The sequence below is a fragment of the Myotis daubentonii genome, chromosome 5, assembly GCF_963259705.1.
Source record: "Myotis daubentonii chromosome 5, mMyoDau2.1, whole genome shotgun sequence".
NCBI lineage: Eukaryota > Metazoa > Chordata > Mammalia > Chiroptera > Vespertilionidae > Myotis > Myotis daubentonii.
The window spans coordinates 38,407,465-38,424,955 of record NC_081844.1 but is presented as its reverse complement, the minus strand read 5'-3'; the positions used below and the strand labels follow the sequence as shown (position 1 = coordinate 38,424,955).

Genomic DNA, 17,491 nt, shown 5'->3' with positions numbered 1-17,491 from the left:
GTGCCGCCCTCTATCACCCACAGGGCAGGGCCTATCAGGGGGTTGGGGTGCCACCACTCTCACACTCAGGGCAGGGCCGATGGGGAGGTTATGGGTCTACCCCGTCACACACAGAGCAGGGCCCATGGGGGGGGGGGCGCCGTACCCTGTAACACAAAGAGCAGGGCCGATCAGGGGGTTGGGGCGCCGCACCCTGTCACACACAGAGCCACAGGGCAATCAGGGGATTGGGGTTCCCCCCTATCAGGCACAGAGCAGGGCTGATCAGGGGGTTAGGGCGCCTTCCCCTGTCACAAACAGAGCAGGGTGGATAGGGAGGTTGTGGCCCCGCCCCCTGTCACACACAGAGCTGCAGGGCGATCAGGGGGTTTGGGCGCTGCCCCCTGTCACGCTGATCCCGGTGCTGGGAGGCATATTACCCTTTTACTATATAGGGTAGAGGCCTGGTGCATGGGTGGGTGCCAGCTGGTTTGCCCTGAAGGGTGTCCTGGATAAGGGTGGGGGTCTCCACTGGGGTGCCTGGCCAGCCTGGGTGAGGGGATGATGGCTGTTTTCAGCTGGTCACACATCCTTCATGGTGGGGGTCCCCACTGGGGTGCCTGGCCAGACTGGGTGAGGGGCTGAGGGCTGTTTTCAGGCTGGGGGTGACTGAAGCTCCCAACCGCTCCTTTTTTTCTTTTTTCTTTTTTTATTCTGGGCCAGCTTTAGCTTTGAGGCTCAGCTCCAGCTCTTAGGCCTCTGCTGGTGAAAGTAGGTTTCTGGCCTTTGCTTACAATGTTGCGATCCTGCTGGCTGAAGCCCGGCGGCGGACTAAAGCAGGTTTCTGGGGTTTTGTTTAGCTTCTATATTTGTTACATAGTTGCTTAGAGTTGCAGCTCAGAGGCCTGCAGCAGCAGGCGGGCAACGTTGGAGTCCTCCGTCACTGAAGCAAGCAAGCCTCATGTTAGTTTCAAGCTGCCTGGCTGACGGCCGCCATCTTGGCTGGCAGTTAATTTGCATATCTCGCTGATTAGCCAATGGGAAGGGTAGCGGCCGTACACCAATTGCTGTGTTTCTCTTTTATTAGATAGGGGAGATATATATATATATCTGTCAGTCTATGACCAATCATCATGTTTTTATACAGTCATACAATGCCTTGCAATTCTCCTTCTTTAAATATGTTTTTATTGATCTTTAAGACAGAGGAAGGGAAAAGGGGAGAGAGAAAGAAATAACAATGAGAGAAATATTGATCAGCTACCTCATGCACACCCCTACTGAGGATTGAACCCACAACCCAGACATTGAACCAGTTGTCCTCTTAGTGTATGGGATGACACTCAACCAACTTAGCCACATGATCCAGGTTGCCTTAAAATTTCTTAAGGGCAAATGCATGCAGTATTCTGAGTCATGTCTTTAGCCAAACACTAATCCATATTAACTCTTATGTTTCTCTTTCTCCTCCACATTGGCCTTCCCATAACCTCCAACCCTGTCTTTACTCTTTATTTTCTCTTCCAGTGTGCTACTCTGATGGTATGAGCCTGCCAGAGAACAGATTCAAAGTCAATGCTGAATACCCAGCTCTGAGGGAACAGTGATGCTTCCTGCCCGTCCTATTTTGCTCTCACCAATGGCTGTGTGTGGTGGCTCCATAATGGCTGTGAGTGAGGCCCTGGTGTGTGTGAGGAACACTCTCCTGCCACTCTGGCTGGGGGTGATTCTGTTCCCATATGGATGGTTCCAGGTTGTGCTCTCCCAACGCAATGGTGCCCCAGAAGTGGTGATTCCCTTGAAGGTAACAGGCACTGGCATTGGCATGAAGATAGGAGACTGGCTCTCTTACAGAATGCGTTTGGGGGGCCAGAGGCACATTGTCCACATGAAGGTCAACAAGCATTTTCTATCCAGACACTTCCGAGTGGTTACCTACTCGGACCAGGGTGCTCTCCTTGAGGACCAGCCTTTTGTAAAGAATGACTGCTACTATCATGGTTATGTGGAGGGGGACCCAGAATCCGTGGTTGCCATCAGTACCTGTTTGGGCGGTTTACAGGGCATATTACAGACAAATGACATTGTTTATGAAATAGAGCCTAAGAGACTTTCTACCACATTTGAACATCTCTTGTATAGGATAAAGAGTGAAGAGACACAATTGCCACCCATGAAGTGTGGATTAACAGATGAAGAAATAGCAAGACAACTGAACTTTCCAGATAGTGCTAATTTCACTTTGATGCAGAGTGGGTATGAAGGCTGGTGGACTCATAGGCGGCTTCTTGAACTGGCAGTGGTGGTGGAGCACAATCGCTATCTTCATCACCGAAGTAACACCACAGCTGTGCAGTATGAAGTATTACTTGTTGTCAATGGAGTAGATAACTTTTTGCGTTCACTAGATATTGATGTGGTTTTAATGGGACTTGAGGTCTGGACTGAAAAAAACCCAGTACCAATAGATACCATAGAGGGTCTCCTGAACGAATTTTGCAAATGGAAGAGAACTGGCTTCAGTGATCGCATTCCCCATGATGTTACACATCTTTTTGTAAAGCGTAGCTATGGTATTACCGTTGGCTTAGCCTATCTAAGAGGCGTATGTAAAGGTTTCTTTAATTGTGGAGTTGATAGTTTCATGAATGATAACGTGTATTCTTTTGCATACACTGTGTCACATGAGATTGGTCATAATTTGGGTATGGATCATGATGGACCAACTTGTACATGTGGACATAAAACCTGTATAATGTTTCCAACAAAAGGAAGTGCAACTAGATTCAGCAACTGCAGCTATGCTTACTTCATGGATGTCATGGGCAACATAGCAAGGAAAAATTGTTTGTACATTTCATCAAATACTGGAAACATCACACTTGCACGGTGTGGGAACAATGTAGTTGAAGAAGGAGAAGAGTGTGACTGTGGCGCTTTACATTTGTGTATGAAAGATCCGTGCTGTGAGTCCAACTGCACTCTCAGTGCTGGGGCTGCTTGTGCTTCTGGCCTTTGTTGCAAAAACTGCCAGATCCTGCCCACAGGCAGAGTTTGTAGACAAGAGGAAAATGACTGTGATCTCCCAGAGTGGTGCAATGGGACATCCCACCATTGTCCAGAGGATGTGTATGTGCAGAATGGGATGCCATGCAAGGGCGGTGGCTACTGCTATGAAAAGAGATGCAATAACCGTGAGCAGCAGTGTAGGAACATATTTGGAAAAAAGGCCAAGAGTGCAAATCAGCGTTGCTACACAGAAATTAACACTCAAGGTGACCGTTTTGGGAACTGTGGTCTAATGAACTCTACATACTTAAAATGTGACATCTCAGATACCTTGTGCGGGAGGATTCAGTGTGAAAACGTGACAGAACTTCCGCTTCTGAGAGATCATTCTACTGCGCATTGGACTCACATCAGTGACATCACCTGCTGGGGTACCGACTACCACTTCGGGATGACCGAACCTGACATTGGTGATGTGAAAGATGGGACAGAGTGTGGGGCAGAACATGTCTGCATCACAAGGAAGTGTGTCCATAGGTCACTTCTGGTAAATTATTGCTCACCTGCGACCTGCAATCTGAAAGGAGTCTGCAACAACAGACAGCACTGCCATTGCAACTATGACTGGGATCCTCCCTTCTGCCTGAAAGAAGGCAGTGGAGGTAGTATAGATAGTGGGCCTCCCCCTGGGAAAACAATTAGGCTAAATATCTATTACCTGCACCTATTTTGGTTGGTTCTTTTTATTCTTTTATTATGCTTGCTAATTTTGGCTTTTCTGACCCGAAGAAGAACAGATAAGAGTGAAGAGTAGACTGTGTCACTTTCAGCTGAGTAAGAACAAAATGTCAAGACTTTACCTAAGGAAAAACAGCAAGACGTTGCAATTCCATCTAAGGAAGAACAATGAAACGTTCTACTGTATTTTCAAAAGAAATGCAACAATTTACAATTTCAAAAAAGTAACCAAATCATATCCAATTTCCCATGTACTAAGTTTTATTCTCCTGGCTGTAGAAATGTTACAGAAAGTGCCACAGACCATTGACCTAATCGCTCCAAATTTTTATTATTTCAGATCATAAAACACTGGCCATTAAACAATTATTAAAGTATCCTAATTCCTAGAATATTGCTATTTTACATTATTTTAAATAGTGTTACTGTTCAATTGTTCGTGCTACTAATCTCTTTCTGTTTTCTGTGCAAAGGTACAGCCAATGGATAATGTGAATTTGTGTGTGTTTTTTTGTGTCTCAATCCTTACCATCCTTGCCACTCATACTCTTTGTCACACAGAAAATGCAAACATACAAATTAAATGTCTTCCTTGCCAGTCCTCTCATGAATAGTTTCGGCAATAGTTGGCTACTAGGGGGAGCCTGGAAACCTGGAAAAATGTTTGATAACTACACATGCCAGTCTTGCCTCATTAGCTGCTCTAACCTTTACAAAGATAGTAACTTTCAGTATGCACATTAGTACTACATACAATACAGTGATGGGCAAAAGTAGGTTTACAGTTTTCAGTCCACGAAAGTTTATTTATTATCATTTTTTAATTACTAGAGTTGTGTTGCACGAATTTGTGTACAGGTGGGGTCCCTCAGCCAGGCCGGCAATCAGGGCCGATCAGGGCCATCTTGCCCAGTCCCTATGGAGGCAATCAGGGCCAGCCGGCCGGGCGGGGGGGGGGGGGGCTGTAGTGACCGAGAGAGGTTGGCGCCTGGCGCAGGGGAGGGGACAATTGGGGCCAGCATCCAGGGTGAGGGACCGAGGGAGGTTGGCCTGCCAGCCCCAATAAGAGCCATCAGGGCCATCTCTGGGAATGGAACACGGGAGGTTGGATGGTCATGGGAGGTTGGTTGTGGGAGCACCCAGGCCACCCGGCCTGCCCAAGGGGGAGGGACCGTGGGAGGTTGGCCGTCCACGGGAGGTTGGCTGTGGGAGCGTACTGACCACCAAGGGGGCAGCTCCTGGATTGAGCATCTGCCCCCTGGTGGTCAGTGCACATCATTGTGACTAGTTGACCCGTCATTCAGTTGTTTGGTCATTCGGTCGTACTGGTCATTTAGGCTATTCTATATAATAAAGAGCTAATATGCAAATGGTCATCATGCCCTCATGCCCTTGCGCCCTTGTGCCCTTGAGCCGGAACCACTCACACGCTCAACACTGGGGAGAGAGGAATGTGGACCACCCAAGCACAAATAAGCTCCCAAGAGAGGAATGGAGACCAGCCAGGCTGTGGCCCAGGAGATGGACAAGCTGCCCACCCCATGGTCCCAGACAACAGCGGCTGCGCCTGCAGCCTGGGAGAGGGACAAGCCACCCGCCCTCTGGTACCATGCACTTGCAGCTGCAGCCCAGACAAAGCTGCCCACCCACTGTCCCCTGCAGCTGAGGCCAGCCTGGGCAAAGCTGGCCTGGTCCTGGGTGCCTGCAATGGGCTGAAGGAGGGAATTCTGGGTCCCAGGTGTGGGACAAGGCAGAGGTGGTAGGGGTGGATCAGGCAGGCAGGCAGGCAGAGTGGTTAGTGTTCAAGCAGGAAGGCAGGCGAACAGTTAATAGCCAGTGGTCCTGGATTGTGAGAGGCAGTCAGACTTCCCCCAAGGAGTCCCAGATTGGAAAGGGTGCCGGATGGGCTGAGGGACCACAAACCCCACACCCCACCCCCCGTAACACAAATTTCATAAATCCGGCCTCTAGTATATATAGACTAGAGGCCCAATGCATAAAATTCATGCAAGGGGCTCGGCCCTCGCAGCCCCGGCTGCCTTGACCAGCCCTTGTAGCCTCAGCCAGCCCTCACAGCCCCAACCAGCCCTTGCAGCACTGGCTGTCCCAGCCAGCTCTCGCAGTGCCTAGCCGCCCTAACCAGGCCTCACAGCCCCTCACAACCCTGGCCGGCCCTCGCAGACCCTCATAGCCCCAACTGGCCCTCATAAACCCGACTGGCCCCAGCCAGCCCTCACAGCCCGGGCTTCATCTAAAAGGTCGTCAGGACAAGCGTCTGAAAGGTCATCCATACAGTCGCTCTACTGTTCAGTCTAATTAGCATATTAACTCTTTATTATATAGGACTGGAGACCCGGTGCATGAATTCCATGCATGGGGGAGTGTTCTTCAAGCCGGTCTGCATCCTCTCCAATCTGGGACCCCTTGGGGGATGGTGGAGCAGGTGAGTGGGCAGAAATTAGGCCTAACCAGCAGGTGAACATCCCTCTCACAATCAAAGACTGCTAGCTCCTACTCGCTCGCATGCCTGCCTGCCTGCCTGATTGCCCATAACCACTTCTGCTTGCCGACCTGATTGCCCCCTAACCACTCCCCTGCCGGCCTGATGGATGCTTAACTGCTCCCCTGCTGGCCCAATGGCTCCCAACTGCCCTTCCCTGGCAGCCTAATTGCCCACAACTGCCCTGCCCCTCCATGACCCATCAACTCCTCTGGGCCCCACCTCCACTGTGTACACGGCCATCTTGTGACGATGTGAGGGCGTGATGTGTGAGGGTGTGACACCACCTAGGCCAGTGATGGGGAACCTTTTGAGCTCGGCGTGTCAGCATTTTGAAAAACCCTAACTTAATTCTGGTGCTGTGTCACATATAGAAATTTTTTGATATTTGCAACCATAGTAAAACAAAGATTTATATTTTTGATATTTATTTTATATATTTAAATGCCATTTAACAAAGAAAAATCAACCCAAAAAATGAGTTTGCGTGTCACCTCTGACACGTGTGTCATAGCTTCGCCATCACTGACCTAGGCTATTATTAATATGGATTGTATTATTTTCCACTTAAATGACTGTTAACCTACTTTTGCCCCACCTCTCTATCTATATATATAAAACTCTAATATGCAAATAAACCGAACAGCAAAACAACCGGTCACTGTGACGTGCACTGACCACCAGGTGGCATGCACTGAACATGGCCAAAGATGACAGGCATCAGCAGCAGAGCATGAAACATTGTGGGCATTGGCTGTAACGGGATGGTTAAGCAGGTGAATAGAGGTGCCAGACCAAGGCGGGGCACTGATCGCTCTCATTAGGGCGAGTCTCTGGTGATTACTGAAAATTCGTTGCTCCGGCGTATCATGGTCCCACCAGTGTCAAACAGTGTGCTAGACTCTCTTATCCAAATCAAACAGTGTGCTGGAATCTCCCTTCTGGTAGGCTGAACTTCTACAAATTCTCTCTCCTGTATGTCTTCCCAGGTCAGTACTATCCAGATTTTCTTTTTTTCCTTTACCAAAGCAAGTGCAGGTGGGGCTGATTTTCCAATGCCCTTGGATCCATGTTCCTCACCAAGATCTTATTTATTTATTTTCCAGTGCATTAATGGGCAAGAGTCCTCCACGTTCAGAATGAGGAAGACCTTTAGCTGGTTGCCATAGCATTAAGAATTGGGACAGTCTTGTTGCTAAGCAGTTAAATCTAGAATGAGGAGGAATTGTAGCATGCTGCTATTGTACTGAGAATTGGGAGAGTCTTGTTCCTAAGCAGTTAAATTATAAAACATAATCAAATGGGAGATGAAAGACAAATGATTTTTTTTGGTCATATAAAGTTCTGTGTTCATGGTAATCTGTGATATAAACTCTCTGTGATAAGACTATAGGTAAAAAGAAAGAAAGAAAGAAAGAAAGAAAGAAAGAAAGAAAGAAAGAAAGAAAGAAAGAAAGAAAGAAAGAAAGAAAGAAAGAAAGAAAGAAAGAAAGAAAGAAAGAAAGAAAGAAAGAAAGAAAGAAAGAAAGACCTTGGGAACCATTCATATTATAGCTGGTAAGTAACTCTCAAAAATTTAGCTATAAAGAATGAAACACTAGTATATTTCTCTACACAGGAATACACACACATAACCAGAAACACAAAATGATTCTTTGCCAATTTTTGAGATCTCAAGGGGGATCTACTTATTAAGGCTTATTCTGCTCTAATTAACTTGCTTGAGAGCCACAACATTGTGTTTTTAATAGATTTTACTCAAAGTTTGGAAATACTGAATTTGGCTACAAAGGAAAGTGAGAGGTGGTAATTAGGGTATAGTCATTGTTGAATTTAATAACGCTGCTTCCCTCCCTCCTTTAGGACTTACTGATTCTGAAAGTACATTATTTTGCCTTCAGTGCACTCCCATTTCCAAATATTTACTCTCCCAACTAGTTTGATTCCTTTCACTTTATATGGCTAAAGTTTTTTAAAATATTATTCTTCTCAAGAGTATAATTAAACAAAAACTTTTTAGTTAATCCATCACGAACCCAATATACTCCTGCAATACCACTAATGTCTATTGAATATAGAGCTTAGCATAAAGTAGATACTAATATTTGGAGAATATTGGTGCTTTGTCCCTTCCAGTTTCACAGGGTTAAATAATTAGAGAAATGCAGAAAGGAGATAATACAAATAATAACCTATTATATTGGAAGTACATATTATATATTACAAAAATTGGAAACAATAAAGTATGTGAATAGCGTTTATATCTCTCTGAAGATATAATTCTTCTTTGATAGTGAAAGGAAGACCTACATATTGATATTTATACAAAGTCCAAATGTACAAATTAATTCCCCTTCATTAAAACATGATATATGTTCACTTTTTAAATTATTTATTGTTGAAAGTATCCATATGTCTCCTTTTTCCCCATTGACGTCTCCCAGCCCGCTCCTGCCTCCCAGCACAGGCCCTCAGCCCCCTATTGTCTTTGTCCATTGATTATGCTTCTATGCATAGGATATATGTTCACTTTCGCTTTATATTTTTATTGAGTAGTTTCATAAATATCCATATATTGAAAGAACAGTATCATAAATTTAAATGTGTCCTTTTTCTATGTTCAGTAAGTATTAATTGATGGCCAATCGCCAACCCTTTGTACATCCGCACTGTCACTCTGCCTTCTATTATTTATGAGTAAACAGGAAAATGCATGCAGTGCACTGAGTCTTGTCTGGGGCCAAACACTAGCTCATTTTTAACCCTTTGCTTCCACCTGAAACTTATGACCCCCATCTCTGTCTCTGCTCTTCATTTTTACTTATTTTTAGTGTTGCTTCTCTGATGAAGTGCCTCTCCCAGAAGTCAAAATAAAGGTCAGCACTGCATAGAGCCAGTGCAGATGGAGGAGACACAGCAGTGATGCTTCATGCCCTGCCCTTCTTTCCCCTCACCAGTGGCTGCAAAAAGTGGTTCCATAATGGCTGTGGGTGAAGCCTTGGTGCATGTGAAGGTAATTCTTCTTCTGCTCTGGCAGGGGGTGTTTCTGTTTCTTTCTGGATGGTCCCAGACTGGGAACTCTCAACGTAACGGTCCCCCAGAAGTGGTGATTCCCATGAGGCATGCCAGCAACACGATGCTTCCGGGCTGGCACACGTACAGCCTGCATTTTGAGGGGCAGAGACACATTGTGCACATGAAGGTCAACAAGAATTTTCTATCCAGACACTTCCGAGTGTTTACCTACACAGACCAGGGCGCTCTCCTTGAGGACCAGCCTTTTATCCAGAATGACTGCTACTACCAGGGTTATGTGGAGGGAGACCCAGAATCCCTGGTGACCCTCAGTACCTGTTTGGGGGGTTTGCAAGGAATACTACAAACAAATGACATTGTTTACGAAATAGAGCCCAAGAGACTTTCTACCACCTCAGAACATTTCATATATAAAGTGGACAGTGAAGAGACACAATTCCTACCCATGAGATGTGGAGTAACAGATGAAGAAATAGCACAACAACTGAAGTTTCAGGAGAGTGCTAATTTCACTTTGATGCAGAGTGGGTATGAAGGCTGGTGGACACACAGGCGGCTTCTTGAACTGGCAGTGGTGGTGGACCACAATCGCTATCTTCATCACCGAAGTAACACCACAGCTGTGCAGAATGAAGTATTCCTTGTTGTCAATGGAGTAGATGACTTTTTGCATTCACTGGATATTGATGTGGTTTTAATGGGAATTGAGGTCTGGACTGAAAAAAATCTCATTACAATAAATACCATACGTGGTCTCCTGAACGAATTTTCCACATGGAAGATAACTAGCTTGAATAACCGCATTCCCCATGATGTTGCACATCTTTTTGTAAAGCATGACTTTGGTATTACTGTTGGCTTATCTTATATTGGAAGAGTGTGTGACTTTAGATTTAATTGTGGAGTTGATAGTTTTATGAGTGATAGCTTGTATGATTTTGCATATATAGTGTCACATGAGATTGGGCATAATTTGGGTATGGATCACGATGGACCAACTTGTGCATGTGGACATAAAGCCTGTATAATGTTTCCAGAAAAAGCAAATGCAACTAGATTCAGCAACTGCAGCTATGCTTACTTCATGGACACTATTGCAAGGCGAAATTGTATGTATGTGTCATTAAATACAAGGAACATCTTCACACTTCCACGGTGTGGGAACAGTGTGGTTGAAGAAGGAGAAGAGTGTGACTGTGGCGCTTTACATTTGTGTATGAAAGATCTGTGCTGTGAGTCCAACTGCACTCTCAGCGCTGGGGCTGCTTGTGCTTCTGGTCTCTGTTGCAAAGACTGTCACTTCCTGCCCACTGGCGAAGTTTGTAGACAAGAGAAAAATGACTGTGATCTCCCAGAGTGGTGCAATGGGACATCCCACCATTGTCCAGAGGACGTGTACTTGCAGAATGGGATGCCATGCAAGGGCGGTGGCTACTGCTATGAAAAGAGATGCAATAACCGTGAAGAGCAGTGTAGGAACATTTTTGGCAAAGAGGCCAAGAGTGCAAATCAGAGTTGCTACACAAAAATGAACACCCGAGGTGACCGTTTCGGGAACTGTGGTTTCAAGTACTCTAGATATGTAAAATGTGACATCTCAGATACCTTGTGCGGGAGGATTCAGTGTGATAACGTGATACAAATTCCCCTTCTAAGGGATCATTCTACTGTGCATTGGACTCAGTTGAATGGCGCCACCTGCTGGGGTACCGACTACCACTTCGGGATGACCATACCTGACATTGGTGATGTGAAAGATGGGACAGAGTGTGGGACAGAACATGTCTGCATCCAAAGGAAGTGTGTCCATAGGTCACTTCTGGTAACTAGTTGTTCACCTAAGACCTGCAATCTGAAAGGAGTCTGCAACAGCAGGCAGCACTGCCATTGCAACTCAGAATGGGACCCTCCCTTCTGTCTGAAAAAAGGCAGTGGAGGTAGTATAGATAGTGGCCCACCCCCTGGGAGGAAAGAGAATGAAACGCACCAAGGGAAGAGTTACCTGCTACTATTTGGGGTTGTTCCTCTTTTGATATTATTAATATGTTGGCTATTTTTCCTCTTTACTTGCATCTTACGCAACAGCTAGGGGAAAAAAAAGAGAATGTTCCAACTTTACTTGAGAAAGAAAAGCAAAAAGTTATGATTAAAAAAAAATTCAAATGTATTACCTTTCCCATGTATTAACTTTCAGTCTCCTTGCAGTAAAACTATGACAGTAGGTGGCACAGACCATTGACAAAAAGTCTCCCAAGATATTTTCTCATTCAGGATCATAAACATTAGCCATTAAAAATAAGCCAAATTTACTAATTCAGTACATATTTCAACTTTCCATTATTTTAAACAATTTTAGTAGTTAGTTTTTCATGGAACTGGTCTCTTTTTGTCTCTTGAGCAAACAGCTCATGGATTATTTGTACCTGTTTTTAATTGGTTTCTGAGTGGTCCCAGCTTTGGCATATCAATATCTTAATTCCAGACATCCTTCCCCTTTGTACTCTGCATTCACACAGGACATGAGAACCTACATATCACATTTCTTCTTTGGCAATCCTCTCCTATCACTTTCTGCCAATAGTACAAATGAGAGGGAGAAGGGAATCTTGGGGAATTTTTTATTGGTTCACATCACTATTTCTTCACTAAGAGCTTACACCATGGCATCAAAAGTGACTTTGTGTATGCACATCTTATATGTAGATAACATTTATATATATTATATTTGTTCAGTTGTTTGTTTCTAACTCCCAGAGCCAACCAACATACTGTCAGCTTCAAACATGTTGGCACAGCTACCAAGTATCTTAATGTCCAGTTTTAGAGTGGCAGCCTTTGAATCCTCCATCAAATCCCTGAGGTGCCAGCACCAGGTTGGTCCTCAGAGGTCAGAATTCTATATTCATGGTACTCATTCCAAAGGTATGGGACCCACCACCCCCTCCCTTTGATTTCCTGTCTTGGGAGCAATATCCATATCTACTTGTTAATAAGTTAAGATCAGCAAAGTGGTGTTGTTTCTTTTCAATATAGAACTCAATGGATATAATATTATCTTAGGATAATTGAGAACACAGAAAAGAGTCTGATATCAGAAGGTTTTGAATTTCTTATACAACCCATCTTGTAGGTATGATTTACTCTTAGAATTACTTTAAAATCTGAAAAGACAGGGACTTTACTATTAAATAGGGTGAAGAAGGTTCTTGCAATTCAATGTAAGACATAGAAGTATTGAGTATTAATATATATGTAAGTATTTTTTCCTCTGGGAAAAAAAGAACAAGAAAATCCCAATTTTAAGAACCATATTTAAGGACATCAAAATGCGAAGAAGCAATGAGGAATAGAGTACCCCAAATTCCAGGCTGGGAAATCATTCTGAAAAGAGTTGAATCTTGCCAGCCATTTTTTTCTCTGAGCTCTTGGTATTGTTAGATGTGAACTTGTGGGGAGCCGATATAAGGTTAAGCCTTGGGCTGACCTGTTGGCAAAGTCACAAACAAGTCCCAGCTTAGAGGGCACAGTCCTCTTAGCATAATTAGGCTTGACCTTATAAAGCTCCCTAGATCTTACCTGGGAAGCTAATGGGCTGAGGGAAATACAACAAGAACAAAAACAGAAGAAACTCACAAGAACAGTGTAACTTTGGTAACCACTACCTTGTTTACCTCTGACTATAAAAATAAAGGCTCAGCTTGCCTCAGGGTCTTTCTCTGTGGCCTCAGCCAGGCACAGGAAGATCCACGGAGACTAAAGAGATCTAGAGAGTTCTGAACTCTGTCTCCGTGTAAAACATTCTTCGCCGACTCCATCCACACCTTTGGGAACCCCTGGACCGCTGGGGCTGGACCTTGTCATGAATTGAGCCTTAGCCTTGACTCAGCTAGAAGACTTCTGCTGAAAGAAAGAGAAATCCCCAATGCTCTTAGTTTCTACACGCGTTTAGATAGATTCACAAATTAGACATTGAGGGGTTTCTAATTTATAATAATTTTTCTCCAAGTCCCATTTGCTTAATTTCAGGGCTTTGTGGGATGCTGGTGAGCTAGTCTAAAATTTATCAAAGAATAGTTTCCTAAAATCATGATATATTTTGGAGGCTTATCTCAAGCATCTGTACTGTTCCCCATAACACACTTATCTGATTTTTATGTTGCATGTGGCAAGTGGCTAGACAGCTGAATTGTGGACCGCTAGGTGAGAGAGATGAATCCCCCATAATCTTTCAGAGGTGAGAGAATAGAGTCACATAAACTCATAATTAATTGAAAGTCTAGCAGGCTCATGCTTGAACAACACAAAAGATGGAGCGTTCATCCAAAGTTTCTAAAAATCATTCACCTCAGACCTAGCACTAGCCATGAGCAGATTTAGGTAAACAACTTCTCAGCCAATCTTTCTAACAGAAGTAAGAGACAAGACTCTCTAAAAAAAAAAAAAAAGCCATCTGGAGCATTTTTGGTTGTTTATACACAATTACTTGCATACAATAAAATTACTATACATGTTAAGAGACAAAATTTAAAACGTATTACCGAGAAGAAAAAAAGAAGGAAAGAAAAGAGCAACTATAATTAGTGTCAAGATTATCCAGCATATGGAGCAATATTGCACAAAAAAATAATTATGATTAATATAATATATATACAAAATATAAGAAAAATGTAGAATATTATTAGTAAATTTAAATCTATTTAAAAGATACCAAGTGGATATTTTAGAGCTAAAAATTATAATATATAATAACAATTCAGTGGATGGTTTGATTACTCATCTGGAAGACCGGTCAATGTAAAATCTTACACAGTGTATAACTTTATGTGTATAAAGTTAGAAAGATATTTTTTTAAAAAAAACTTAAGAAATATACGGGCCCTAACTGCTTTGGCTCAGTGGATAGAGCGTCGGCTTACAGACTGAAGTGTCCCAGGTTCGATTCCAGTCAAGGGCATGTACTTTGGTTGCGGACACATCCCCAGTGGGGCATGTGCAGGAGGCAGCTGATTGATATTTCTCTCTAATCGATGTTTCTAACTCTCTATCCCTCTCCCTTCCTCTCTGTGAAAAATCAATAAGCTATATTAAAAAAAGAAATATACGGAAAATATCAAAAGCTTTAATATCTCTAATATTGGAGACCTAGAGAGAATGAAAAGTGAGAAGTGACTGCAAAAGCTGTTTATTTAAAAAATTTTTCGCCCTAGCTGGTTTGGCTCGATGGATATAGCGTCGGCCTGCAGACTGAAGGGTCCCAGGTTCTATTCCGGTCAAGGGCACATGCCCGGGTTGTGGGCTCGATCCCCAAGGGGGGGGGGAGGGGAGGGTGCAGGAGGCAGCCAATCAGTGATTCTCTCTCATCATTGATGTTTCTAACTCTCTCTCCCTCTTCCTTCCTCTCTAAAATCAATAAAAAAAATATTGTTTTTCAAGGTAGGAAAGATATCAACCCATTTCTTCAAAGTGCATCACTTAATTCTCATCAGCATAGACAATTTTATTTTGTTGTTTCTTTTCTTCAGATTTTGAGAACCTTAATAATCTATCTTCAAAATTCTAATTCTTCCTTCTACCTGCTGAAATCCTATGCTAATCTCTTCTACTAAATATTTTATTTTACTTTTCAGCTCAAAATTTTCCATCTCCTCCTTATTTGTGTGTTTATTTATTTGTTTGTTTTAAATGTTATGTCTTTCTTGAAATTCAAAGTGGCTTTCTGTACACCTAGTATTGGTCAGAAAACATGTTTATTCCCCTTGAGCCAGTGAGGTTTCTAACCTTTGTGAGTGAATTTTTATTGGGGCCTGGGGAAGTTTTAAGTCTGCTGAATGTGATAGTCTGGTTGCTACTGAGTACAGGCACCTTAGCACCCGTGCACAGCCTTTTGGATACACAGTGATGAGAGGGACTCAGGGGGGATTTTGTTGGCTGTCTCTTCATCTGGTCTCTTTGTTTAACTTCTGGTGGTCTTCCATTTTGCTTGTTGCTGTTAGGTTCATGGAGTTGACAGCCTTCTCCTAAATGCTTAGCACCAAAATCTCTATGTTTTCAACAATACCCTTATTCATGAACTTTTCTATTCTGTGTACCAAAGAAAGTCAGTCTCCTCAGGAAGAGCTCTTCCCACGACCTGTTTCCTGGCAGAACATCTGTGCCACCACATAGAAGCTGTAGGTACAGAACACGTATCTGTCAGAGTGACATCACCACTCCACCAGCTGACGTAAGAAGAAGATAGTAGACCATGGTTGTCTTAACCTGCCCCTCCTGGCAGAGAACAGTGGCTCAACATTAAATTGGGTCAAACAAAATTGGAGACTCAGTATTCTAGGCCTACTGTGCCCAAGGCATAACTTTCACCCTTTGAGTAACAGTGAGATGCATAAATTTGTCCCTGCCTACATAATCTATAATTTCCATAGCAGAAGTTAGGTGAGAAGTAGGTAAGTATGAGGTCTACCTTTACTTGAGTGAAACCACAGCACTACACTGGGATCTTAGAGTTGAATGAACCCACGTGTATTGGCCATAGCTGTCCAGAATACAGAAAGTCACACAGACTACCTGGAAGAAGGGATATGTTATAAGTCAAATGCCACAATTTCTTTTAGCTTTTAGCAAGATTTAGAACACTTGTTTGGATAAATGTTTCTTCATTTGTTGTATGCCCTTAGAAAAATTTCAAATGACATTAATTCTTTTTAATTTTCATCAATTAAAGAATTGCTCACTAAGGAGAAGGTCCACCTAACTTCTCACACAATTACTCTGGAACTCACACTCATCTTGTAACAGAGTACGTGCACCTTAACACTTTAGTATCCATCAGAAGCTAGGAAAATTCCAGGGCAGGAGGAATAGGGAAATTGAGACAGGAAAATTAAACAAGCCCAAAAAGTTTGGGCAGCTTGCAGCCAGTTTGCAGAAAGATCTTATCTTTCCCAACCAAGGACTCATGAGAACAAATGGCTAAACCTTCTGCCTGAACAAAGAACATATAACTTAAATCACCCTGGAACTGCTAAGGCAGGAGGCATAAAGGGAGAAGGAAAGAAGGGAGAGTTTATCTCACCCACTAAACAAAGAAGCCAGCCATCTTTTGGAAGAGGGAGAGAAGAGGGAGTTTTCATCTCACTGTTTAAACAGAGAAGCCAACAGTAGCTGTGCTTGTTAAACATAAAATTGCCAGATGTTTCTCATAAATTCTGGGAAAGTCCCACAAAAATAAAAGGGTGCAGGCCAGAAAGGGTCAATAGGGGACATATGTAATACTTTCAACAATAAAGATTTAATTTAAAAATGAAGAAATAAAAGGAAAACCTTGAGAGATATCCTGTACCAGAATATCTGGCAAAGGAATTTTAAAACCTGTAGACAGAAAAGTATAAACAGCAAACCTCTACCAGGCAGGGCTTCTTGGATTGGCTGGGAAATTCATCTGTACTTCATACGCCAGATCTATTTTAATAAATTTGCTTGCTTTATTTCTTTAATGAATTTGCTTCCTTTATTTCTTATGATTTTAATGGTTTTTATTGATTTTTTAAAGAGAGGAAGGGAGAAATAGAAAACATCAATGAGAAGGAAACATCATTGATCAGCTGACTCCTGCACAGTCCCTACTGGGGATTGAGCCTGCAACCCAGGCATGTGCCCTGACCGCTTAGCAATACCAGCCAGGCCTTTATTTCTTTAATAAATTTGCTTTATTACAATGTAACCATCTACAGTCATTCATTTGAATTTTTTCTCACAAACATGATGAGAACCAAGGAGGGAACAGCCCTTTCCCTTCAACTCAGGTGGCTATTTGATAACACCTTTTCTGGTGTTTCTGGTGCCTTATTACAATCTCACATTTTCTAAAAGATGAAAACAGTACCAGATATCCAGTCCTATGATAAAGCTATAGATATTACCATCAGTACTGACCAGTGAAATAGAACAGAGAGGCAAAATGGACATTTTAATAGCTTGTGTTGGTCAATTGTTATCCACATAGAAACAATGTCTCTTTATCTCTACCTCATACCACACTAAAACAAATTCAGATAGATTTAGGATTTACTATCAAATGTAAGTCAATAAAGCTATCAATAGAAATATGACTTTGTGACAATAGAGTAGGCCAAATTTACTTGAGAAAAAAATCTGTAATTGAAAACATTACTTGCCAAATACGACTTTAAAAATAATAGTACCTATAGTTCAAAAAGCACCATTAAAGAA

At 42.9% G+C, this 17,491-nt stretch overlaps 2 protein-coding genes across 2 annotated transcripts; both read left to right on the top strand.

Moving 5' to 3' along the window:
* The first annotated feature begins 1,585 nt into the window (after nucleotides 1–1,585).
* LOC132234242 (disintegrin and metalloproteinase domain-containing protein 20-like) lies at nucleotides 1,586–3,802 on the top strand. Its single transcript, XM_059695284.1, has one exon. It carries the CDS (start codon nucleotides 1,586–1,588, stop codon nucleotides 3,800–3,802), a length of 2,217 nt encoding a protein of 738 aa, XP_059551267.1.
* A 5,380-nt stretch (nucleotides 3,803–9,182) lies between these two features.
* LOC132236103 (disintegrin and metalloproteinase domain-containing protein 25-like) lies at nucleotides 9,183–11,351 on the top strand. Its single transcript, XM_059699508.1, has one exon. The coding sequence runs from the start codon at nucleotides 9,207–9,209 to the stop codon at nucleotides 11,349–11,351; it is 2,145 nt and encodes a 714-aa protein (XP_059555491.1). The 5' UTR covers nucleotides 9,183–9,206.
* Nucleotides 11,352–17,491: the final 6,140 nt, after the last annotated feature.

What these genes read in the sequence shown, in the direction of transcription:
- LOC132236103 (XM_059699508.1), top strand. Translation starts at nt 9,207, where the DNA reads ATGGCTGTGGGTGAAGCCTTGGTGCATGTGAAGGTAATTCTTCTTCTG.
- LOC132234242 (XM_059695284.1), top strand. Translation starts at nt 1,586, where the DNA reads ATGCTTCCTGCCCGTCCTATTTTGCTCTCACCAATGGCTGTGTGTGGT.